Source organism: Hemitrygon akajei, chromosome 30, assembly GCF_048418815.1.
Source record: "Hemitrygon akajei chromosome 30, sHemAka1.3, whole genome shotgun sequence".
Classification (NCBI taxonomy): Eukaryota; Metazoa; Chordata; class Chondrichthyes; order Myliobatiformes; family Dasyatidae; genus Hemitrygon; species Hemitrygon akajei.
Window position 1 is genome coordinate 7,216,126 of NC_133153.1, and position 26,393 is coordinate 7,242,518.

General features: G+C 39.9%; 1 protein-coding gene across 1 annotated transcript in view; it reads right to left on the bottom strand.

Annotated features, from left to right (window-relative positions):
* Positions 1-26,393, bottom strand: part of adam10a (ADAM metallopeptidase domain 10a) — a 146,456-nt gene that overhangs the window by 103,925 nt on the left and 16,138 nt on the right. The window contains exon 2 of the mRNA XM_073032922.1: positions 11,687-11,837. Within this exon, the coding sequence (XP_072889023.1) occupies positions 11,687-11,837 (151 nt within the window). The remainder of the gene's footprint in view (positions 1-11,686; positions 11,838-26,393) is intronic.

The window sequence follows — 26,393 nt, forward strand, 5'->3', positions numbered from 1 at the left end:
ACACATCTTTAAGCATAGTGCTCAGGAAAAGTAACGCAACTGACTTTTAACATTGTGAACCAGTGAGTTGTTATGTCTCCCCTCTCGCTGTGAAACGGGGACACCTCTTCTCCCCTTATTAGGGAGAGAGAGGGCCTGTGGTATGTCGAATACCAGGTGAACATGTAGCCTTTGGAGTACTGCAAGTCCGTCTTTGCTGTTGTTTTTGCTGCACGCTTGAGTGCTCAGTGACCGATGCAGATGCTGTTTTAGCTGGGGGTGGGGGGGATCATTACTTGCTGCCACTTGCGGGAGGGAAGGGAGCTGGAGGGAGAGACTTTAAGGCTCTAACACTTAATTGTCATTCATTCTTTGGGGTGCTCCTGTTTGTGTGGATGGCTGCGAGGGGGGGAAAAAGCATTTCAGGATGTATATTGTACACACTTGACATTAAATGTATCTTTGAAACTGGAACCTTTGTTCTCGTACAGTTTTTATTGTCACACCAATACACCACAGCAAATTCTAATAGACACAAGTGTGAAAATGAATAAAAGCTGATCCTTGTTCCTTGCTCTTTGGTTTTGCTTTTCTATGTAGTCACTTCAAAGTCAGTACAAACAAATCTCATTTAAACTTCCCCCTCTCACCATAAATCTATGCCCTCTAGTATTTGACATTTTCACCCTGTTTGGGGGGGGGGGGGGGGGAAGAGAACTATCTAGCACTCATAATTTTATATATTTCTACCTAGTCTCCCTTCAAGTCTCTGATGTGTTAGAGAAAATAAGTTAGTCCAATCTGTGGCCATAGTTAAAACTTTCTAATCCAGTCAACATCTGAGCACTCTCTACAGCTCTACATCCTTGTAATGCAGTAATCGGAAAGAACAGTACTTCAAATGTGGCCTAACCAAAGTTTTTTCAGTTGCAACTTCCTGACTTCTATACTCACAGGTATGTTTTGTACCACCTTCACTATAGTACTACATCTACTTCCGATGTCACTTCCAGGAGTGTAATGGATTTGCACCCCCAAGACCACTCTATGCAGTAATTACAAAGTGACTGGAGAAAAGCACGGGAAATGTCAAAGACAAGTTCTTTACACAGTGGTGGTCAGATATATTAGGGGCATTTAAGAAACTCAGGCACACAGATGATAGAAACAGGGAGAGGGAAGGGTTAGCTAAATCTTAGATTAGGTTAAAGGACTGGCACAACATTGGACTGAAGGGGCGGTACTGTGCTGTTATGTTCTATGCTCTCCTAGGGGTCCTGATAATTACAGAAAGTAGATGAAGCTGAACAAAATTCATTTTTAATTGATAAAAACTGTCACTGCAGTCTCAAAATATTAACAGTCATATTCCCTTGGGCTTCGCACTGCTGTATCCTGGCTGAAATGCGGTGCAGTTTCACTGCATGCTAATAGACTTGTATGCTCTTTGCTGCTGTATCATGCCTTTTAATTGTGTTTGTATGTAGAGCAAATAGTGGATGGCCTGCCTATTAGCAATAGCTGGGAGGAATGTTATACCTACTGAACTTACAAGTTATTGCTAAACAAACATGCACAAGGTGAGCCACAGTACATTCCTGATCCAGTCGGCTCTGCATAAAGGTGCATGAACTGACGGTGAGGTAGGAGTTGCAGCATCTACAGATAAAAGGCAGTGATTCATGTTGGCAAACAAACTATGATTATGATAAATAGCTTTCAGCACCTCTACGATAACCTCTTTCTGGTTCCTTCTGGTTTGCTGATTTGCAATTTACCTGCACCTGGAGCTCCTCCCACGTGGTTTAAACTAGTTACAGATGCCCGTCCCTGAAATGATTTGTTAGCTAGTTAGACAAATCACCTACAGTTGTGGACTATTAAAGCTCTTGAAGTTTGGGGTGCACATCAATGTCATTAACATTCATAATGTGAAGTACTTCAGTATTATTAAATTTTACAGTAAAAAAGCTTACATTTATTCATTTGTAACATTCACAGTTCTGCCTCCGAGTGGTTATTTTTTCTCAAAAATCAACAGATTCACTGATCTAACCTCGCACAGGTTCAGCAGGCTGTTATCAGTTTCTTTGGGAATTGCAGGAAATAGGCACAACACCCTGGACTTTGGGCTTAATATCAGAGCACAACAGCATAAACATGTTGAAGTCCTTGCCTGGTTTGGGTCTTGACCATCTGGCTGTGTAAACCTGAAATGAGAAGGGTCACTGGTGTGCCAAATGTTTATCCTCCATAGCTGCTGCCTTGGCTTGCGGAGTTCTTCCAGCATTTTGTGTGTGTGTATATATCTGCAGAATCTCATGTTTATGATAAAAAAAACCACTTTTTTAATTTTGTGATCAGGTTATGTAACATACAGTATTTTAAATACTTGCAGTCTTTGATTTAATTGTTTTAGGCCAAGACAAAGGTTGGAGTTTTCTTTGTTAGTTATTCATCAAAAGTGACTGTTGGAAGGATGTAGTTGAACTTGTTCATATTGATTTGTAACTTTGCACACAAACTCAAACTTAATTTTGTTTTTGGGGCCCTATTACTTTGTTATTTTAAGCTGGTCTGAAAAAGATTCAGCAAAATATACCTTTGGGTTTGGAAAGAATTTGAAGTGCCACAAATAACGATGACTATCATATTGTGTTATCAAGTGGCAAAGTACCTGACACATTTATGGTACAGAACACTTAATTCAGATGCCTTATTGAATCTTGGTTTTCCTCCACTTCTTGTTGTTTGCACAAACCAGGCAGAGAAAACAAATACATCATCCTTCCTTGAAGCTTTGCTTATTGTACACCACTTCATCCACACTCTCCAAACTTGATATGATCAGTAAATGTGATTATGATTGTTCCTTTTCTCATAGTTTTTGAAGAATAGCTAAAAAGACCAGTAGTAATATAACACAATCCAATACTGATTACTTTACAATTTATTGGTAGTCTTTGTCCAAAAAGTAATTGACACAAAGTAACTTTGTGCAGGAGTTGAGCATTATGGACCTTAAATATTTGAATTCCATCTCATTAACACAAACTGAAGTAAATATGCAATAATGTTTAAAACACTAGATCCTTTTTCATGTGACATGTTAGAAAGCTTAAGCTGACATTGTACCCAAGTTGCATTTCCTTTCTCTCAACTAGAAAGGGTTGATTACTATATTCATGAAAGATAGTTTGATTAATTGAGCACCAAAATCACCTGCAGGAAATTTGTATGAATCAATTGATGCAGAACATTAGTCAAAATTTCAAAGTTGAAAATAAATTTATTATCAAAGTACTTACCATGTACTTCCTTGCAGGGATTTACAGCGAAAAGCAATAGCATTTATGAAAAACTATACAAATCGACAAAGATTAACAAATGACCAATGTGTAAAAGACAAACTGCGCAAATAAAATAATACTGAGAACAAGAGTTGAATCCTTGAAAGTGAGTCAGTAGGGCATAGAATCACTTCAGGGTACTGGCGATTAAAGCTGTCCACACTGGTTCAGGAGGCCGATGGTTGAAGGGTAATAATTGTTCCTAAACCTGATAGTGTGGGTTCCAAGGCTTCTGTAACTCCCGCCTGATGGTAGTAGGAAGAAGAGGGCATAGCCTGGGTGGTGAGGGTCTTTGATAATGGGTGCAGTTTTCTTGTGGTTGAGCTCTATATAAATGTATTCAATGGTGGGGTGGGCTTTGCCTGTGATGGACTGAGCTGTGTCTACCAATTTCCTGAAACCTTTTCTGTTCCTGGGCATTGGTGTTTCAATAGCAGGCTGTGATGCAACCAGTTATGTTACTCACCACTGTGCATCCAAAGAAGTCTGTCAAAGTTTTAGGTAACATGCCAAATCTACACAAACTTCCATGGAAGTAGAGGCATGTTGAGCCTTCTTTGTGATGAACCTTATGCACTGGTCGCATGACAGATCCTTTCTGATGTTAATTCCAAGGAACTTAAAACCAATGGCCCTCTCCACTTCTGTTCCCCTAATGAGGATCGGCTCATGGACATCCAGCTTCTTACAATCGATATGGTTCTGCTGACTTTGAGGGAGATTTTCAATCTATATACCAATTTATCATCACGCTGACTTGAGAAACAGTGATGTCATCAGCAAACTCAACCACAGAACAGAAACTGTGTAGAGCCCACACCTTTTGGTGAGTGTGGAAAGACTAAGCAGAAAGTTAGCGATAAATATATTGTAAATCATGCAAGCTAATAAAAACATACAAAGAATAATTGAGTGCCTTTTCTGTTAAAAATGTACTGAGTTGGAGTGATTATACAATGCCAGGAGAGGTGAGAAAAGATACTCTGACAATATTTGGGGGGGGGGGCATTAGGCAGGCACATGAACAGAGGAAGGAAGGGTATATACCATGCAGGGGCAGATGGGGATTGGATACATTGAGTTCATTTAATTCTCTTGGGTTCAGTCTTTTTCTACCTACATCTGTTGACACTTCACATGCTCTCAATCTCTTCAAACGCACTCCGTTCCCTGGCCCTGATCGACTGATTTTTCACTATGGAAGTCCAGTCCCCATTTCTGACACCTCTCTCTCCATTCTTGCTCTTTGTCTCCATCTCCAGAGACAATGTCTACCACTATCCTTTATAAACCACCCAAGTCTCACAAATATCTTGGCTATATTTCTTCCTACCCTGTCACTTTTAAAAATCCCATTCCATTTTCTCAGTTCTTCCATCTTCACATCTCTTCCTAGGACAAGACCTTCCTTTCTAGAACATCAGAGATATCCCCCTTCTTCAAATGATAGGATTTCCTTTCCTCCACCATTGATTCTGCCCTCATCCACATCTCCACCATTTCTCAGACATCTGTCCTGACAGGAATAGTTCCTCATGTCCTTACCTACCACCCCATGAGCCTCTGCATCCAGCACATCACATTCTCTGCAACTTCTGCCATTTTCAACACAATCCTACCAGCAAACATATTCTCATCCCCCCCAAACATTCAATATAGCAATCACTTACACTGAGATTCCCTTGTCTATTTGTCCCTCCCCATTCTCCCTGCAAGTGGAAGTGCTATACCTGCCTATTCACCACCTCCGTCACCACCATTCAGAGCCCCACAAAGGCAAGGCAACATTGCCAGGGTCATCTGCTGTATTTGGTGCTCCTGGTGCAGTCACCTCTACATCTGTGAGACCCAACGTAGACTGGAGGCTGCTTTGTCAAGCACCTCCACTCCATTAGCCAAAAGCCAGATTTCCCAGTGGCCAACCATTTAATTCCAATCCCCATTCTGACATGTTGATTTATGACCTCCTCCACTGCCAGGACGAGGCCATTCTCAGATTGGAGGAGCAACACTTCATATTGTACATATGTGGCCCCCAACCTGATTAATTTCTATAACCTCTGGTATTTTCTCCCCCTACCTTTTTCACTTTTTATATTCCCCATTCTAGTTCCCTCCTTACCTGTCTATCACTTCCTCCTTCCCTTTCTCCCATAACCTACTCTGATCTATCAGATTCCTCCTCCTTCAGTCCTTTTCCAGCCATCAGCACCCCCCCCAGCTTCCCCCACCCACCCACCTCTCCCCGCACCTCTCTCCACCACCCACCTACCTCCCTCGCTCACCTGGCTTCACCTATCAGTCTAGCTTATGCTCTGTACCCCCCGCCAACCTTCTCATTGTGACTGCTTCCCGCTTCCTTTCCAGTCCTAATGGTCTAAGCCCAGAATATCAACTATTCCTTTCACCAGATGCTGCCTGACCTGCCAAGTTCCTCCTGTAAATTTTCCTCACATTTTTAAATTGGTATCATATTTGGCACAGACATTATGAGCCAAATGGCCTGTTCCATATCATCCCAAAATGGTTTTTAATTAAATCATCCTACATGTCACCTGAACACCTGAATAAAGATCACTAAAATGTTAAATATTTTAATACAGACAAGGCACTTCTGTTGAAGCAAGCAAGCATTTTAACATTAACATAACTGGAGAATGAAGTCAGAAATCTGCATGTATGATATAGGACTGTGCATTGTCTTTTGCTGCTTTGAAATGATCATTTCAAAGCTCGTGTGAACTGGTGTTCCACAGGATTGGTGCAAAGTGTATAGTTAGCCAATTGCAGTGTGGTGCCTCACAAGTACCAGAATATCATAACATGGACACCAAACATGGAAGGACAACATCAGAGATGCAGGATAATGAGTGAAGCAATACAAGGTCAAATGTGATGAAAGAGCTTGTAAAATGGAGTACTGTTGAATGCAAAAACAGTATTAAGTTTTATCACAATTACTTCCAAAGCTCTATGTTACAAAGATACAGAATGCAAAAGAAATGGCTAAGGTTTAGGATTTAAAAAATAATACATGATGCCTGTTATTAGTTTTAACTAATCCAGGAGTGATCTTGAAGCAATGTGAGCAGAATAAAACAAGAGAAAAGCGAAATGGAACAGCTAAAAAGGTTGTTAAAATGCTCCAGACAAAAAGGTAGGTTCTGAAGTATATGCAATTTGAAGAACCATTCAGAAAGTAGATAGAAGGCAGACCAGAATACAGCAAAAGCCAAGTAATCCTGAAATAACAATTTAATTATGGCAAAAAATAATGGTCCTTGCAATGAAGGCAGTCTTAGATGGAAAATTGTTCTAAACAGCACAAAGAATAGACAGGAAGAGTCATGCTGAGAGCTTCCAGTTTTAGATAGAGTTGGTGAAGCACAATGACTACTTGCTGGTAGCAAGCAAAACTGCTCACTACTTTAATAACCACTTTTTTTTCTGGTATACGTTCACTGCCATTAATACCCTGTAGCTTCCCCTTTTGCACCTGAGCTTTTGAAAGGCTTGTGCAACCTGGCATTTTTGCAGTGTGAACTGAAGTCTCAAAAGTACAGGGTGGTTGCAGAGTGGCGTTTACAGGCCAAGTCGAGATGATGAAGCCCGGACCCCAAGAGCCAATATTTGGCCATTGCTGGAGTGGACTTGGAGGTGATTTGATGCATCAGAACCGAGGCGAGTCAACATCCAGCAGTGGGGCCTGGGCACAAGAGTGAGGAAAGACCCACAGTTTGATTGATTTAAGTGCTGGGCGAAATTGGAAAGGTCGGGTATGGACAGAATGGAAGCAGCAGGGCCAGATCTGACTGAGAGCGAGGAACGACCTGAGTTTTGGATGAGTGCTGGACCAGAGTGAAAAAATCAGGGTGTGGGAGCCAGAGTCGAGGAATGGGCTGATTCAACTCACTGCTTCACAAGATTTACTCACTTTTTCACTGAACTAAGGCTGTGGCTTGTAACTTATGGGATACCAGACCGGCTTTGTGGCTGTGGACTCACTTTCATGAACTTCAGTTATATGCTTGCATGATTTTTAATGGCCTTTTTTTCTAAAATGGGTTCTATTGGGTTTCTTTGTTCTGTGGCTGCCTGTGAGCACTCTTAGTGGTGTATATAATATACATCAGAGATGGCCAACCTATGGCGCATGCATCAAAAGTGGCGCAATTGACACTCGTGCGCTAGAGTTGTGCTTCGTTCATCCCTTGTGAACGTTTGCAGTTTTGTACTTTTTCAAAAATTAAGCCTTGTTTTTACATTCAGTTACCCATCACAGTGCAAAAGAAAAGCAGAAAGTTATAGTAAGTGTGAATTCAATGAACAGTGGGAAAATGAGTTCTTATTTATAGCGGGTCCATCAGGAAAGCCGTTGTACATTGTTTGTGAAAACACTTTCTCACATAATAGAAGACATGGTCTTAATAGACACTATAAAACACAACATCAGACTGAAATAGAAGGAAAACTGAAGCTAGTGCTTGGGTCTGAGTTACGGAAAGAATTATGTGATTAAGAAAAAGGATGAAATCAAAAGACGACAAAATATTTGTTAAAAGTCTCATTCAGGTAAGTAATGTTTATCTTGATTTTATATTAAATCAATATTTCATGTAAAAATGCTAAATATGTCTATATTAAAATATTTTTACAAGAATTGAATGGGGGTACAAAAGTTGTATGGCACATCTGAACTCGTGCGTGAAAAATTGACGCATGGAATGTAAAAGGTTGGCCACCCCGATATACATAATTCGAACTTCATATGCAAAATTGAAATAACAAGGCAACAAAGGAAATAAGGGCTACAATGCAACCCAGGTCCATTTACTTTGAACCAAACTAATTTTAATGGTCAATTTTGTGCTTTGAGTACGTAGATTTAGGAATTGCACAAATTTTAAATTTACCAACAAATCAGTCGACAGAAGAGTTCAATCCCGAAAATCATGTTCAAAGACATGAGCTCAAATACTGAGACCATCCCTCCAGTGTGACACAAAGTATTGTTGAGAGATGTATCTTTTAAGAGGAAACATTTATCCGCCAAGTACACAGCTGCACTCAGGTGAAAAATAACGTCCCATGATTATGACCATAATTCTGTCTGAGGGACCTCACTGTGCACATTGGCTTTCATATTATTTAGAAGAATGATTACTGAGATATTTCACAGGCTATTGAAGGCTATGGCATGATCTGATAGCACGAAAAGGCTTTATATGCATCATTTAGAACTTGATTGCAACTGAGGACAATAAAGGATCACACATCATCTGCTTCATTACATTACAATTAATTGATACCCAAGGTGAAATAGATGAAAAATGACCAAATTTTCCAGAAGCACTCATTTTTTCCAAGTTTCAATTGTTACTAGCCACACCCCAAGTACACACATTGCTTTATTTACTGGAGCTTGTCTGCCCAATACCTAGATGTACAGCAATTTGCACCTAGTGTTGTACTCAATGAAATGCAGGATTTTCATTTCTCCTAAATTGGGAAGCCAGACTTCACAAGGCCTAGCACTAATCAATAAGATTGACATTATTTAAGATAAAACAATCCATGATGTTCATTATAATCCACAAATCGTTAGGAAGAAAATGCACAAATTTAGCTTGGCCCACCAATTGCTATTTGTGTTCAAAGACGATTGTATTCAACAAGCAACAAAAAAACTCTAATCTCTCCAGTTAAGGGTTAGGGATTAGCTAATTGAGCAGCAGATCAAATTTATATCTACTCTCAAGGGCAAAGGTTCTTAGGCAGTTACCATCTGCTGGATCGAAATGAAACCAAGACCATTCCAGCAGTGTGAAGTGCATTAATGGCTCCACAGTCCCAGTAACTGAGCTAAATTTGTGTTCCAAGAAAGCTACTGTTTTTTGTGAATTTAAACCATTTAAATAGAGCACAATATTTGATGTTAATTAACTTGACTTCACTTAGCTTTCCAGTTAATCTAAAAGAGTGGTCAACATTTCCACATTATGTATTAAAATTAAAATTGATTGCATCATTTTAGTTAATTAAACATTTCTACATTTTGGCATGATTTGGATGATTCAAAATAACCCTTAATCTGAATGCATACTGCCAACAATTTGCACAATTTTATCAGTGCTTCTGTTACCAATGCAGTGCCACTGTAGCACACGATCAGTAAAAACCCTCAACATCCAGGACATGCCCCCTTCTCTTTGCCACTATCAGGGAGGAGGTACAGGAAAGCTGAAGATCCACATTCCCCTTCTTCCACAAGCACTACCTCATTATTCCTTACTATTTTGTAAATTATAGTAGTGGATTCCAGTTTATTGGGATACACTAGAACCAGTACATTTTGACCCAATTTCTCTGACATTAAACTCTGAACCTTAATTATGCAGTCGCGCCAATTAGTTTTTAGCATCTCCAAGCCTGAATGCTTGAAACCGCAGTAAGCAAAACATTTGAGTTATCTTACTCACCAACAATCAGTGACAAATATCACTGCTTTTAGAACTGACACCATTTGAAAAATGTTCCCTCTAAGCATGATGTAGTGTCTAAGGGCCACACAAGTGCACCTATCTGACACTAGTTAGGAACTGTTCAGCAACAGTCTTCTGTTCCAATTAAGCTACATAGTGTCTACAATAAACAAAGGGAATCCTGGCTATCTTCTCAATTAGTTTTAGTTCTTTAAGGAGTTGTCCCAAGTAAGTGGCTGCCCCAAATAACCAATGGACCAATTAACCAGAACCCACTGTACTAATTTTGTAGAACTTTTTTTAGGCCTTTGCATTTAATTGCTGCTGCAAAACAACAGATTTCACTTAAGACAGATATAATAAACCTGATTATCAAAAGCAGTTAATTTTGCAGATGGAGAACCTTGCAGCAGAGTTGTAGTAAATGGTTTTCTCCTCCTTTTCAGGGGCTGCATCAGTTGTTAGGCATCCCCAACTTTATCCACCTGGTTTTAGTTCACTACAATTCCTCCCTCCACTGCTTTTACATACCCCTTCCATTTCCTGGACCTAGCTGCCCTCATCAATCAAACTGTTTTGTAGACAGCGTATCACCATGACAACCCCAAGTTAGAGAAATTTCCTTTGTTCTATCTCTCATCCACTACACAATTGAAAAATCAGCTCGTTTTGTCATGTTTCCAGTTCTGAGGAATCTTCACTGCCAAACATTAACCAAGTCTCTTTCTAAGGCTGCTGTCTGAAGTGCCAGGTGTTCCATCCTTGCTTGCTTGAATTTCATAAACATTTACAGATTTTTCTTCTTTTTTTAAAAAATAGATGACAATGTATTAAGCCCTGATCAAGGTCCTTTTCCAAAAAGTCATAAATAGCCATTTAATAGCTATACATTTCCACTATTTTAACATCCTCATTCATTGTTTCTTAGCAATTGATTCAAAAACAAATCAATATTAATTTAGTATTAGTGGGTTCATACAAATTGATTGGATATTGTATTAACTGAAGGTTTACTACAAAACAATTTAAAGAATTAATAGATTAGATATACGTATATTAACAGTGGCTGAAGGCAGTTTCAAACAATTGATTTCGATTACATAATCAACACTTCAGGGTTCAAGACTTCTTTTAAACACACATGTAAAATCTGTCCCAAATTGTCAAGAAGTCATTTGTCAAGATTTCCAATCATTTGTCGACTCCTAATATTTTGCAACACTTTGGAAAAGTGTAGATCACATGGATTTAAAACATTTTCTAGATTATGTCTAATTTAAAACAAACTAGGAGAAATTGACTTCTGAATAAAACTATGGATTGGCAAGTTCTAAACTTATTAGCACAATTTAACATTTAAGAATTTCAGCGCAATTTATTTTTAAATTCCCACCCCACCTCCCCCCAGGACCATCACACACACCTAAAGATTAGTTTAAGCCAGGAGTTCCAAACTTTTTTTATGCCATGGATCAATACCATTAAGGGGGCTATGGATCCCAAGTTGGGAACCCCTGGCTTAAGCACTGCTTGTTTCCAGATAACAACAGATATCAGGCTAGACATGTCACAGTACTAATTCATTCAAGTATTCATGGTAGTAAGAATAAAACTCCTTTTGGTACAAACACTTCTTTACATGGGATACAATATATTATAAATGGAGGAAGACATAGAAATCTCAGCTCCCTCCCTTCCCTACAGGGGCAAGCAATACACTTAAGAAAATTTTCAAATTTACTGCATAGTCCAATCACCAGTTAAGATCAATTTGATGGAAAAATATTATTCATTGCTTTTTGTAAAAAAAAAGATAGGCTGAATTCCAAAAGTTAATTATGGAATAGGGTTTAGTGTTTCAAGCATGGAACGTACCTGCCATGTGCATGGAAATCCAAATGTACAAACTGGTCTTCATGTAAAATTGATCTCTTGGCACGTTGATGTTTCTGATGCAGTACATCCATATCATATGATAAACCTTCATAATGTCTAATGTACTTATTTAAAGGATTGCCAAAATGTCCTGTGGAGTAAACAAACAGTATAAGGTGTACAATCATACAATATAACAACTAAACAGATGTCTAACAAGTTTCAAAACTGTTCCAAAAGATTGAGATTGTTCATGTATTAAATTGATTAAACTAAAATGTACTGAAATCATTGATCTGACTCAAATGCATTCAAGTTACAGCAACAAATCAGGTGGTCAAAGGATATTTCAGCTTTCTTAATGCTGGAATACATGTTCTCTAAATGGGAATCATTCACTCCTTTCATGGTGCCCCTACAGTTTTCTGCTAGACCTGGGAAACAAAGATTATTTTTGGAACTGTAAAATTTATGTCTAGTCCAGAGGACTCTAACGTGGCAGGTAGAAAGATCAGATACTGACATTGGCCTTTAGCACAAGAGGCTGAAGACAAAGTGTTTGCACGTGCAAGGCGTGCACAGGATCTCTGTGAATGGACAGAGCAAAAGCATTATACACAGTAGAGGAGACTGGAATGAAGATGACCAGACCTCAATGTGAATAAAGCAAAGTCAATAAACAAAGTGAAAACAAAATCTTGGAATATCCCTTTGTCACGCATGCGCAACCCTGTAAAAGTATCAGAAACCTGCAGCACACCTGGAGTCTGGTTTTGATGTTAACAAAACACTACTTTATTAGTAACTAGTTAATATAGTAACTTAAACCAGGTAAATCAAGAGTTAACGGTGTTACGCATATATAGGTGTAAATATATAAATTCCCAAACTTCTTCAAGCTTAGGTAGTAAGTGATACAGTCTTACGATGGTGTGTAAGAAAAGTTCAGTTCAGATTACAGGTTAATTAATGCGAGATGTTTGTAATCCAAAGGCGAATGTTGTGAGAAGGCAATTACGTCGATTTTCCACAGATCCCACGACAGCAATACAAAGTAATAATGGCAGTAGGTTTTAACTCCGAAGTTGTTCCACTCCACACGCGAAGTATCACCGACAGTGATCTTCAACAAATATCCTTTCAACACAAGTGGTACCACACCCGAATTCAGCTAAGGGACATCTCAAAGTAGTGGCCACAGGATACTCAAACAGAATTCACGTATGGATTATCACCAACAGTAGCTTATCACAAAGGGGACCATCTTCAAGGGAACCACCACCCAGTCGAGGGTCGACACACCAGTAGATTCCACAAGGTTACTCCAATCACACACAACGTGACAGCCACTTATCCAGTTCCACGACATACAAAATAACTCCAACACTGATTGGCCACAGGGGTGCCTTTCTTCAGTGAACTACCGCACCCAGACAAAGGGTAAACACATATGTGGTATTCACAAAGGTTTTCCCCTCACCAGAGAACCCACTCCTGGGGATTAACTAAGTGACAATCACACTTTCGTATCCAAATGGAAACAAATTCACCCTCATAGGCTACTTAGAGAGAGTCCAAACAGTGATCTCTTTGTCACTAGGTTTCTTCTGTTTCAAACCTTCCTCTCCTCTCTTCTCTGCAAACTTCTAGTTGCAGCACTTGTGAGTGTCATTTATCAATACTCTGGATCGATCTCAACTCACCCTTTTTGGGTTACTGAAAGTTTAAACCAGCGACTGACTCATTGGTGTCTTCCATTGACTGAATCCATCTTGGTTCTAACTCTGTCTTTCTGTGTGTCTGTGACTGTCCTTATAAAATGTAAACAAGCTGCAGAGAAACCACAACATCAATGGTCCATCAAATAACTCCACCTCTCTCTAGGTTGGTAAAACCAAGCAACTCTGCAGTCAGCAGAAATCCAAGTGTCCAAAAGTCAGTCTCATTCTCCTGGCGTTTTAAAGTGACAGTCCACAGAAAAAATGAACCCCGGGGTACATAACACCTTTTTCTAAATAGCAATGATCGTTACAAGATTGTGATAACTGACTTTCACACACAGATGAATTTACGCATTATTTTTTACTGTTTCCTTTATCTACAGATAGTTGAAGTTATTCTCCCAGCAATAGTAAATAACTCTCCAAAAGCTTGAACAAAATTTATTTGATGACTAAACACAAGGGAATTCTGGTAGTACAAATTAAAAAACTAGAAAAACAAGAAACCAAGCACAAGGTGAATATTGGGATATAATATGCTAAGGATGAATCCATATAATAATAAAGTTTCAGCGTGTAGCCAGCCAGTAGTGTAGTGGCATCTGCACTGGATTTGGAGGTGAGTGGTCTCTATAAGATCACCACACAGTTTCCTACACCCTAAGGAAGAGTCCTAACCTAGCCAATCCCTCTAATCCTGCGTGATGAAGTTGGAACATGCCCATTAAGGGAGTAGTACATTACAGGCACCTTCGGGAAATACCTGAGGGAAGAGCAACTCATTAGTCACCCTATTTTTTTTTTTAAAAGAATCAGATATAGTATTGCTTAATCAAGGAAACCATTTAATCTAATCTCAAGAAACATCAATCATATAGTTGCCAAAGTCCACTTCCTGAACCAGAAAACACTTCATCTTAAAGAAGAGCAATTGTTGGAATTCAAGAATAGCCTATTAAGTTTATCATGTCATATTTGTCTCCAAGAATAAACATTTTAATGATAATTCACTTGCTTAAAAACGGTGTAGGGAATTGTATACGGCAGCATAAAGCCACTCCAAAAAGCTAACTACATACGTGTACAATTACAACACTACTGCTACCTACACTTTAACAATTTAGTTATTATGGATGGCTGACCTCGAGTAATAAGGTTAAATGATAAGTTTAAATCTGTACAGCTGTTATACACAACACAGTTTTGTTTCAGCATACACAATGGGCATGGCTACTAATGATGGCACTTGGAAACACAAAGTTACTGAACTGGACATTTGGCACTGAAAAAGGAAATCAAAACCTATCAGCCCACAGTGCATCGCTTATTAAGAAAACCCAAATCCAAGGGTGTAAACAGCGAGCATGGTTAGATGCTGTATGATAAGCAGAGGAAATACATGCAATGCATGTCTTTTCCTGTTTTGCTTGGTAGACAATTGAAATGCTATGTACAAAAGTTGATAACATTGTGGAATTATAACAAATACAGGAGCAGTCACGATAACTTCAGGATAAATGATTTAACACCAGACATGCTGTTAATTTTAAATCGATGTCCAACTTTCCAAGTTTAAAAGACTGTTAGGTTGCAATGGTGCTATTTAATGCACTGATGGGCATCAAAGTTCAAAGTGAAACTGTTATCAAAGTTACTTAATGTACACATCATATACTAAACCAAGTTTCATTTTCTTGCAGGAGGTCACCGTAAATACAAAGGAACAACAGATTCAATGAAAAAAACTGCACACAGCTGAGAGAACCAAAGTGCAAAAGACAACAGACTGTGCAAAAAGAAAAAAAAACAAAATAACAAAAAGCAATAAATATCAAGAACATGAGGTGAAGAGTCCTTGAAAATGAGTCAATAGATTGTGAGATCAGTTCAGTGCTGGGGTGAGTGAAGTTATTCCCCCCCCCCCCCCCCACGGTTCAAGAGCCGGATGGTTGGGTGGTTAATAACTGTTCCTGAACCTGTTGGTGTAGGATGCAAAACTCCTGTACCTTCTTCCAGACGGCAGCAGAGAGAAAGAGCATGGCCCGGACAGTGGGAGCCCTTGATAATGGATGCTGCTTTCCCACGACACACTCCTTGTAGGTGTGCTCAATAGTGGGGAGGGCTTTACCCATGATACACTAGGCCACATCACTACTTTTTGGAGGCTTTTCCATTCAAGAGCTTCAGTGCCTCCATAGCCGGCCGGCCGGCCGTGTTACAGCCAGTCGGTATACTTCACTATGCATCTAGGTACCCTGTCCGGGCCAGATGCTTTCCATAGGTTCAGCCTCCTGAAGGATACTTTCATGTTGGCCTCAGACCAAAATCACAAGGTAGTCAAGGGTTCAAAACACACATTAAGCTCAAGAAAAACTAAAAATAAAAATCACTTTTCAGTGCCATGAGTGAAATGCTATCAGTAGTCAGAGACATCAGTTCAGAACCTTGGAAATAATTGAGTTAATCCTTAGAAATGGAAATAGTTACAGTGGCATGTTCAAAGTGATTTTATTTATTTATTGAGATCCTGCCCTTCAAGCTGCACCACCTAACAATCCTCTGACTGAATCCAAGTCTAATAACAGGAGAATTTACAATGACGAATCAGCCTAACAACCAGTATGTCCTTGGACTGTGGGAGGAAACTGCAGCACCCACAGGAAACCCATGCGGTCATGGAGAGGACAAACAAACTCCTTACAGGCAGCAGCAGGAATTGAACCTGGGTTTCCTGTATTGTAAAGCATTATGCTAACCACCACGCTACCACACCACCCTAGAAAAATTCTTACAGACGGCACAAGAATTGAACTCCAAACTTGGGAATGCCCAGACCTGTTACAGCAGCGCGCTAACCACTCGGCTAACATGGCCCCCTTCAGGAACAGCTCAGGAGTCCAGCAGCAAAAGGGAGAAATAAGTCAATGCACTGGAATTCCAGGAGGAGAACAAATCAAAGGTGCTTCAATATGAAATTACCGAGCGGGGCTGCCAGAGTTTAAGGGCCTTTTATTATGGAAGCCCCCGGTGGTACACTGTTTGGATAGTCTGAAGGAGAGTCAACAGTATGGCTTGAAACAGGCTTTTCAACACGCCACACCCATGCCGACTGTTTTGGTCCTCTACACCCGTTCCATTCGCCTACAATAGGTCTATATACTTTAACACTTTGCCCATCAAGTTTCCAACTGATATCTGTTATGAGTGCTGAACAGACCTGATGGAAAATGGGGTGAAGAGTTAACCATTCCTTGAGAACTATGAAGAGCGCGAGAGAGAGAGAGAGCGAGAGAGAGAGCGAGAGAGAGAGCGAGAGAGAGAGCGAGAGAGAGAGCGATGAAGCACAGAGGCAGGGACATCTGCTACAGATGAGAGAGAGAGACATTTGATTTATGTATTATGGCTTCTTCACTGATGGAAAGGTAAACAATATTTCATTGTAAGGACGTTACTTTGCTTGTTAACATTCCTAAGGAGACAGCAGGAGTGGCCTGATTTGATGGACATGGTCATTTTGAGTTGATGGATGGCTGATACCCCATCAAAGGGAATAAAAGACAGGTGTGGGGAGACACACCAGTGGACACTGACCAAGTGTTGGGCACCCACAGGAAGGTGGGGGCTTCGAGGACCGAATCAGGAGATCGGTCAATAAAGCTGTCAGTGTGACGGCAGGGCCGGTGGGGATTTGTGTGTGTGTCCACTCATGCCAGAGTGACGAGTCCACCACAGAGGAATGGTCTAGCTGAAGAACAGAGGGGTCATAGCTGAATGACCACAATGATATGACAGAATAAGAAAGCAACAGAAGGTTTGCCTGCTGCAGCTGCCTAATCTCTTGCTCGCTCTCTCTCTCCAACGAATTACAATACAATCACAACTACCTCAGCACACATGAACTGAACTGAACTCTATATTCTCCTATGACAATTCATTTCCCCCTAGACATTGATAGAGCTTGTTTATTATTGCTTATTATTATTCCTACACTTTGTTTATTATTGCTAACCTGTTTTATACGTATATTTGCATTTTTGATACTGTATTGTGTAGTTTACTAATAAACACTTTTAGTTTTCGGTACCACCAGACTCCAATGGATTCTTCTATTTCTGCTGGTCTGTAAACCCAGTTACGGGGTACATAACATATCTCTCAGATTGTACTGATTCCACCACCACTTCTGGCAACACATTCCAGATATCAACAACTGAAAAAATATAACACCCTTCAGATCCCATTTAAAACACTTTCCTCTCCCCTTTAACTTTCAGCTGCTTCTTTTTGATACCCCACCATGTGGGAAAAAATTTTGCTTATCTACCACTCAATTTTATACACCTCTATCAGATCACCCCTCAGCTTTCTTTTCTACAGGCAAAAAAACCTAACCGACCCAATCCCTCCTCATAACTAACAGCCACCTTCAGAGGCAACTTGGAATCTGGTAGAATGCCAGATTTCAGGTGAACAAAATCTTGAACACTTCAATAGAATTCTAGGGTGGAGAAGTTTCAAATCTGGATTTCAAGTAATGTACATTCATATTACAAACAGGTTATGACATGAAATAGATCCAAGCTCAGTGCCAGCAGTCACAGGTCCATAATTTCAGGAATACTGCATATACTCAGTTACTCAAACACTAAAATTCAACAGATGGACTTTTGAAAGTATCCTGACTGGTTATCTCAGTCTGGTATGACAATTCAAATGCACAGGAATTAAAGTAGCTGCAGACTTAGAGGACTCTTGTCCAATGCACTTCTTCTCCCCGGACACCCCCCCCCCCCACAAATGGTAGTATCTACGGAAGGTACTGCCTCAAGAATGCAACATCTAACCAAAATCCCACCGTCAACACACCATCAAAAACTGGACATTTGTCCAATTTCCACTTGTGAAAAGGAATCAAGTTTCTGGATATAACTAAAAGCAAAGTGGAGAATAGCTACTTTCCTTCCTTCCCTATTCTTCCTCTGCTGCACTGACAACTGCATTGGTACTACTTCATGCACTCACGCTAAGCTCATTAACTTCATCAACTTCGCCTCTATCAGGTCTCCTGTAAAAATGCTATTCCCATTTCTCAGTTCCTTTGTCTCCACCACATTTGTTCCCAGGATGAGGATTTCCTTTCCAGGACATCAGAGATGTCCTCCTCCTTCAAAGAACAGGGTTTTCCCTTCCTCCACCATTCATACTACCCTCACCCACATCTCCTCATCTCCTCCCAGACATCTGCACTCATCGCATCTTTCCACTGCCGTAACAGTGATACAGTTCTTGTCCTTATCTACCACCTCATAAATCTCCTCATCCAACACATCATTCTCCACAACTTCCACCATCTCCAAAAGGATCCTACCACGAAACGCATTTTTCTCCCCCACAATTTCTACAGGGATCACTTCTTCCACGATTCCCTTGTCCATTAGTCCCTTCCCACAACTCTCCTTCCGGGTACTTATCCCTGCAGGTGCACAAGTGCTACACCTGCTCATTCACCTCCTCCCTCGCATCCATTCTAGGCCCAAAACAATCCTTGCAAGTGAGGCAACACTTCAACTGCAAACTTGCTAGAGCCATCTATTGTATCCAGTGCTCCCAATGCAGCCTCCTCTACATTGGTGCAACCCACTGTAAATTCATTGAACGTCACTGCTCCATCTGCCAAAGACAGACCTTCCTTGTGATTCCCATTCCGACACATCAGTCCACAGCCTCCTCCTGTGCCACGAGGCCACCCTCAAGGTGGAGGAGCATCACCTTATTATCCATCAGGGTAGCCTCCAACTTATGGCGTGAACTCTGGCCTCATTACCTCTTCTCACCTGCCTATAACCTCCCTCCGGTGCCCCTCCTCCCTCTCTTTCTCCGATGGTCCACTCTCCTTTCCTATCAGCTTCCTTCCTCTCCAGCCCTTCACCTTTCGCATCCATCTGGCAACTTCGAGTTTATGTTTTCTTATAAATGGTGAATGCTGCTGATATGAAGCTATATGCCTGTGATGCTACTGCAAATTAAGTTTTCATTGCAATTGTGCATATATGTACTTGTACATATAACAATAATCTTGACTTTTGACTTACACGGGCCAATGCAGAAATTTGTCATTTTCTGTGCAAATTGCGAAATAAAAATGTTCATAAACTCATGTGTTTATTCTGAAGAAAGATCACACCACCCTCTTAGCCACAAGTCATGCTGATATCATCACACCTCCAGTATAGCAGACGTTTCATGACTCAGTAGCCACTGATATTTCTTTTCGAAATCTAGCACTTGTATATTCATGTGCAAAGAATGGCTTGTTCTTAATTATAGTTTAACAATTTAAAAGGTCAGCCTATAGCAACTGTAAAATCCAAGTGTTAAACAGATAACAAAGATTGCATAGTAAAGCAATCCTGTATCTAACCTTTACCCAAACCAGGAGTGATAATGTATAATGTTCTTTCTTAGAACCACAGACAACTGAAAAGGGCAAGTTAATCACCCATCCTCTCTGCCATTTTTTCTCACATCAGACAATGAGGGACCATCAAGTCCCCAAATATACCATTTAAATAAAATCTTACAGCCCTCCTCTCTCACACGGTATGCACAAAATGAGTTAACATACTGCTTGATAAGACAACTTATTCACAACTAAGACACACATATCTATGAGTAAACCTATTCTATCCTTGTTTAGACATTCAAGAGAAACCTACAGAAGAATAGTTGGTCCTGGGACATGGCCTTTGGAGCAATATGTGGGACCATGTGGGAGCTTTTCATAAATTACCACTAATACACATTTCCACAAGTGCTTTGGAATGCTTTTCAAAAACAAAAGAAAAACATGCTATATAATTGTAAGTGCCAGGCTTCCCTTCGTATTCGTTACTATGCCTAACAGGCATTTCTTATGGTTGGAGACTCAAATTGTCCAACTTCTACTTCTGAAAAGGAATCTAGTATCTAGATGAAGATTATGTTGACAGCTAAATAATTACAAGCAAAGTGAAATAACTGATACAAACGAAACTTAAGCCCAGAAGATTTGAAACCAAAACATACTGTACACCATTATCTATGACAGTGATGTATTGACCGGAGTGGGTTTGCCTGTAAAAATAATTTCAGTTGCCAAGATTGGACAGATTCAAGAACAGTTACAGACAGGGTTGAATACTGAAGTCTTAACTGCCCAAGATCAAAGTAATAATAGGACATTTTGTTTAAAACATACATATGGCATTTCAAAATTGAGCGTTACTGAGAGAGGTACACTAAAATGAAACTGAAATACAATAGCACAAGTTGAAAATTGTTTTGTGATACATCAGCTTCTGCATACAAAGCAAACAGGGCTGGAGATCTTGTCAAAAAGTAGGCTTGTTTTCAAACTGCACAAGATACTATCAGCACAATGATTAATTTGTAGACTTTGGATAAGTTAGAGCAAAAGGTTCTGTAACATTCAATAAAACAAGTCCAAAGAGCCTGGTTTGAGAGGGACTAATGACAGCATATTTATTTAAGCAGAATACTTTGTTTCAGAAATCAAACATACATATAAAAGGGAGAAGAGTCAAGTCAAGATTAAGAGCTTAAATTTCAGAATTGTGATTAGGAATATTACCAAGCACCTAGGCAATTACCAACTTTTACAGCAGCATGATTTGTTTTATAATATTTAAATGAGAAGGGATGCCAAGTTGTTAAAGTGGACTTTTAGCTGTTGTAACAGTTAAACTGGACACCTAGCTGATGAAATGGCTTAGCTGGATGACAATCATACAAGACTGATCTGCTAACTGGCCACAGAACAGAGCCAACCCACTCTGAACATAACAAAATAAAGCTTATAGGCTACTTCACACAAGGAGGGACAAGGAGATGTAGATTTTTAACAAAATAAAGCTTATAGGCTACTTCACACAAGGAGGGACAAAGAGATGTAGATTTAGGGTAGGGTGAGAGGAAAGAAAGATGAAAAGGATGAAAACTATGACAAAGAATTTGACAAACAAAGCGAAGAAGAAAAAGATCTAAAGGAAGAATTGGCCTTTCTTTCAAGTTCAATGTTCAATTCAATTGCCAACTAAAGAAAGGCCAAAAGTATGTGCTCCCAAAGGAACAGACAGTAACGAGAGAGAAGCTTTACTATAAGAGCTATGCTTTCTTTTACTTGAGTTCAGATATTTACAGTAAACCAAGTTTGAATAAGATAGAAAATGCACCAATATTCATTTAAGTGTGGGGGGGACAGGAAGTAGACTGAAATGCCAATTATCCTATTTCTCAGAACTTCTAATGGTTTGGCATCTGGCTACTGGAAACCTGCTCCACACTCATTTTAAATTCAACTAGTTCACAGGAACATTTATTTTAGTGCTGTGAAACAGCCAAAATAGGTAAATTAAAAGTATATTATATCAACAGTGATTTCAAGTTGTCTGTTAGTCCAGCACCAATGTCAGACAATCAGATTTCAAGCTTCCCTTTAAGCTTAGATGTAATAAATAATTGCTGCAGTCTAAGCTTTTCGTGCCCATGTCAAGCAGGGAGAGAGTGTACACTGAGTGGCCTCTTTATTATATACACCTGCTTGTTAATACATATCAGCTAATCATGCAGCGGCATCGCAGTGTATAAAATCATGTAGGCATAGTCAAGAGGTTCAATTGTTGTTCAGGCTCAGCATCAGAATGGGGACCAAATGTGACCTAAGTGACTTTGACCATGGAATGATAGTTGGTGCCAGACAGGGTCGTTTGAGTATCTCAGAAACTGCTGATCTCCTGGGATTTTCATGCACAACAGTGACTTGCATTTACAGAGAATGGTGCAGAAAACGAAAGAGCAGCAGTTCTGTGCCTTGTTGATGAGAGAGGTCAGAGGAGAATTACCAGACTGGAGATCCTGTCAAAAAGCAGGCTTGTTTTCATGAACCTTAAAACATACTATCAGTGAAGTGAAGCTGACAGGAAGGTGACAGTAACTCAGATACCATGTTTTACATGGTAGTGTGCAGAAGAGCATCTCTGAATGCACAATACTTTGAACCTTGATATTGGATGGGCTACAATATGATTCCACTTTAGTGTTCATTTTGTCTACAACTCCCTTGGTTGCTTTGATTTGAAATTTCAATCAATTATTTACAACTAAAAACACTTGAAAATTAACATGGGGGAGAAAGGAGTCACTGATTAAAACATCAAAAATCAATAGATTGTGTACTTGCATTAGAATGAGAATTCTTGATACCATTATCCAATAACTTCAACATAATGAGTTCATAACAGCATTGCACATTAGGTACAGGCAGACATCTACACTCGTAATTGAAGAGTTGATGGCACTGTTAAGATTCCAAAAGGATTTCACATTTGCTTGCAGTACTGATGCCAGATACATGTTAAACTTTCTTCTGAATGGTAAATACAGCAAAACCAAGTGGGGAAAGACATTTAATTTGTTTAGTCTTTTGCTTCCTTAGTAATTTGTAATAAATTGCTAAGTATGACACAAGAAATGCATTTACCCATGTTGAGTACATAAAAGTAGTTTTCTATTAAAATTAAAAGACAAAAAAAAATCCGCTTCACGCAAAGAAAATGCTGAAGGAATTCGACATGTCAAGCAGCATCTACAGAAGGAAATAAACAGTCAATGTCTCAGGTAAGACCCTTCATTTTCCATAGATGCTGTCTGACCTGCTGAGCTCCGCCAGAACATTTCTGTTCCTGATTTCCAGCAACTGCATTCTTCCTTGCATCACCATAATCCGCGAGGGTCGGTGTTGGAACCGCTTCTTCTCATGCTGTATATCAATGGAATAGATGGCTTTGTTGCTATGTTTGCAGATGATACGAAGTTTGCTGTAAGGGCAGGTAGTGTTGAGGAAACAGGTAGGCTGTAGAAGGACTTGGGAGAATGGGCAAGAGAGTGGCAAATGAAATACAATGTTAGAAAATGCATGGTCATGCACTTTGGTAGAAGGAAATAAATGTGCAGACTGTTATCTAAATGGGGAGAAAATCCAGAAATCTGAGATGCAAAGGAACTTAGAAGTCTTGTGCAGAACATCTTAAAGGTGAACTTGCATGTCGAGTTGGTGGGGTATAAGGTAAATGCAATGTTAGCATTCATTTCCAGAGGTCTAAAATACAAGAGCAGGGATATGATGCTGAGACTTTATACGGCACTAGTGAGGTTTGAGTATTGAGAGTTGTGAAACAGTTTTGAGCTCCTCATCCAAGAAAAGATGTGCTGGTATTGGAGAGGGTTCAGAGGAGGTTCACAAGGATGCTTCCAGAAATGAAAGGGTTATCATACTAGGAACATTTGATAGCTCTGGGTCTGTATTGGCTGGAATTTAGAAGGATTGGGGGGGGGGGGGGGGGGATCTCATTGAAACCTTTCAAATGTTGAAAGGCCTAGACAGAGTAGATGTGGAAAGGGGAAAGGATGTTTCCCATGGCAGGGAGTCAGGGACAAGAGGGCACAGCCTCAGGATAGAGGGGTGTCCATTTAAAACAAAGATGCACAGAAATTTCTTTAGCCAGAGGGTGGTGAATTTATGAAATTTGTTACCATAGGCAGCTGTGGAGGCCAGGTTGTTAGGGGTATATAAGCGGAACTTGATAGGTACTTGATTGGACACAGCATCAAAGATTATGGGGAGAAGGCTGGAGAGTGGAGCTGAAGAAGAGGAGAAAAGATCAGCCATGATTAAATGGCGGAGCAGACCCGATGGGCCAAATGGCCTAATCCTGCTCCTATGTCTTGTGGCCTTACAGTCTTATAATGAGTCAGTCAGAAATGTCTAAAGATTTTTTTGGGTAAGTGTAAGCACTAATTAATTCTGTCATGGGTACTAGCCTCCATCATATCCAAGATATCTTCAAGGAGCTGTACCTCAGAAAGGCAGTGTAGATTATTAAGGACCCTCATCACATGCCCTCTTCTCACAATTACTGTCCGGAAGGAGGTGGAGGTGTACACATGCCGGTGATATTAAACTCGATTCTGATTTAGCTTGAGTGTCTCTTTGGCTGTTGGGGAACGCGGCAATGCCATCTAGGTAGGGGCTTTATTTAAATTAGTTCCCCAGAAGCTAGCTTTAAAAAGGGCTGAGGAAAAGAACAAAGCTCGGAAAGAAAATAGCCAACTCCGTCTGTTCAGCCTGCTGTTTACAATGAAAGGGATAAATTCACATGAAAAAGCAAAGGAGAAATTCTTGCAAAGAGAAACTTGTTTAATCTATTTGTGAGAGAATACTGTAAGACTATAGGTTCTGTTCAAGTTTACTGGTTAAGGCAAAAATTATCACTTAAAATAAAAAACTGAGTCAGTTCCTTACACAAAATGAAAAGTAAATGTTGCACAAACTTTAAAAACGAAATGCAAACATCAAGCAATGTTCATTCAACAATATAACTAGCACACATGATGAAATAGACTGAAAAGCTGAATTCTTTATTCAAATTCTGTGACCATTTGCAAGTTAACATCAATACAAGGAGACTGAAATCCATCATATTCCTTTGAAGACAAGTTCTAGCAGCAGCAAGCAGAACAAAAGATATGCAAAGCTTGAGCTCTTAAGCCACCACAACATGTATCAACAGGACTGTTCGTTTACACTCAAGTGTCACTTCCAAAAGAAAATAGAGTACTTAAATTTAGCTACGTTTGCATAAATTACCAGAACTACTTTCAATCTATGCTATATTGTAAAGGAAATAGTACATATTGATTTTGTTTGAACCAGTGCAAGCAGAAAGTACTTTGATCGTTAAGTCATGTCATGTAACACAACCTTCAAATTTGAATCAGGGTTTCCCCAATACCAATAAACAAGGGGTCTGTGTCACTGATTTAAATGAATGACCAGCAAACTTGTGCCACAGCCAAGTCCCAAAATCAGAGGAGTAATTGAAAAAAAAAAGCCTGTTTGCCTGTTGTTTGACTGGTAATGGAACACATGGAGAACACAATCTTCCTAAAATGGCATCATTAAAATATTTTGATCATTTGAACAAGAAGCCACAGTTTACTTTACACTACAGCCAGAAGATAACAACTCTGGCAGATTTCACTCACTCAGTATTAAGATATCAGTCAATGTTCAAGCCGATCACCCTGTAACCTACAAGCCTTCTGTTTCAGATTACCAGACTTCTGATAACCAAGAATGAAAAGCAACAACATGACAATTTCTACTGTTTTCTATATAAAGGAACATCAGATACTATAAATGGGAGATTTCCAACCGTGGTAACAGAGTTGTATCTTTGCAACAGGAAATATCGGCATGGGTATTGTAACACTCTCTTCGCCTAGCGGTTTGATCTCGGGGGTGATAACCCCCCCCCCCCCCCACCCGGCCAAACTTAAGAAATCTCATTTTGGGTGGATGCTGCGCAGTGTCCTGTGACAAATCAGTACACAATATGCGATTAAATGATTAAGCTTTATAACTCTTTCTTTGACTATGTGGTTAGTAGAGAAACAAAATGGACACCAATCTTATTAAACAGTCTGTGCACAATCGCTGGAGTTCACTCAGTAGTCTGCCTTCCACCAGTCAATCTCCTCCAAGCGTCACCGACCTTCAGACCCCCGCTCAGAGTCCACTCCGTCTGGCGGCCTACCGAATCTCTCCATTCACGTCTTCTCTCTTCATCCCTCTCTCGCCCTCTGGCAAAAGCCCACGAAACCAATAGCTCCCAGGATCACCAGACAGGGCAACAGAATCCTGATTGGCTAACATTCATAATTATCTCCAGCCATAACCCAAACGTTTCTGCTACAGAGAAACGTACCTCAGCAGTTAACATTACAAAGAAGCCATTACATTAGCCTTAGCAGTGAAACATTACAAAAATGCCATTACACTATCTTCCTCAACATTTTTACCAATAAGACACTCCCCAAACTGAACTGAAAATTCTATCCATCAATTCACAGAGGACATGGTCTTCACT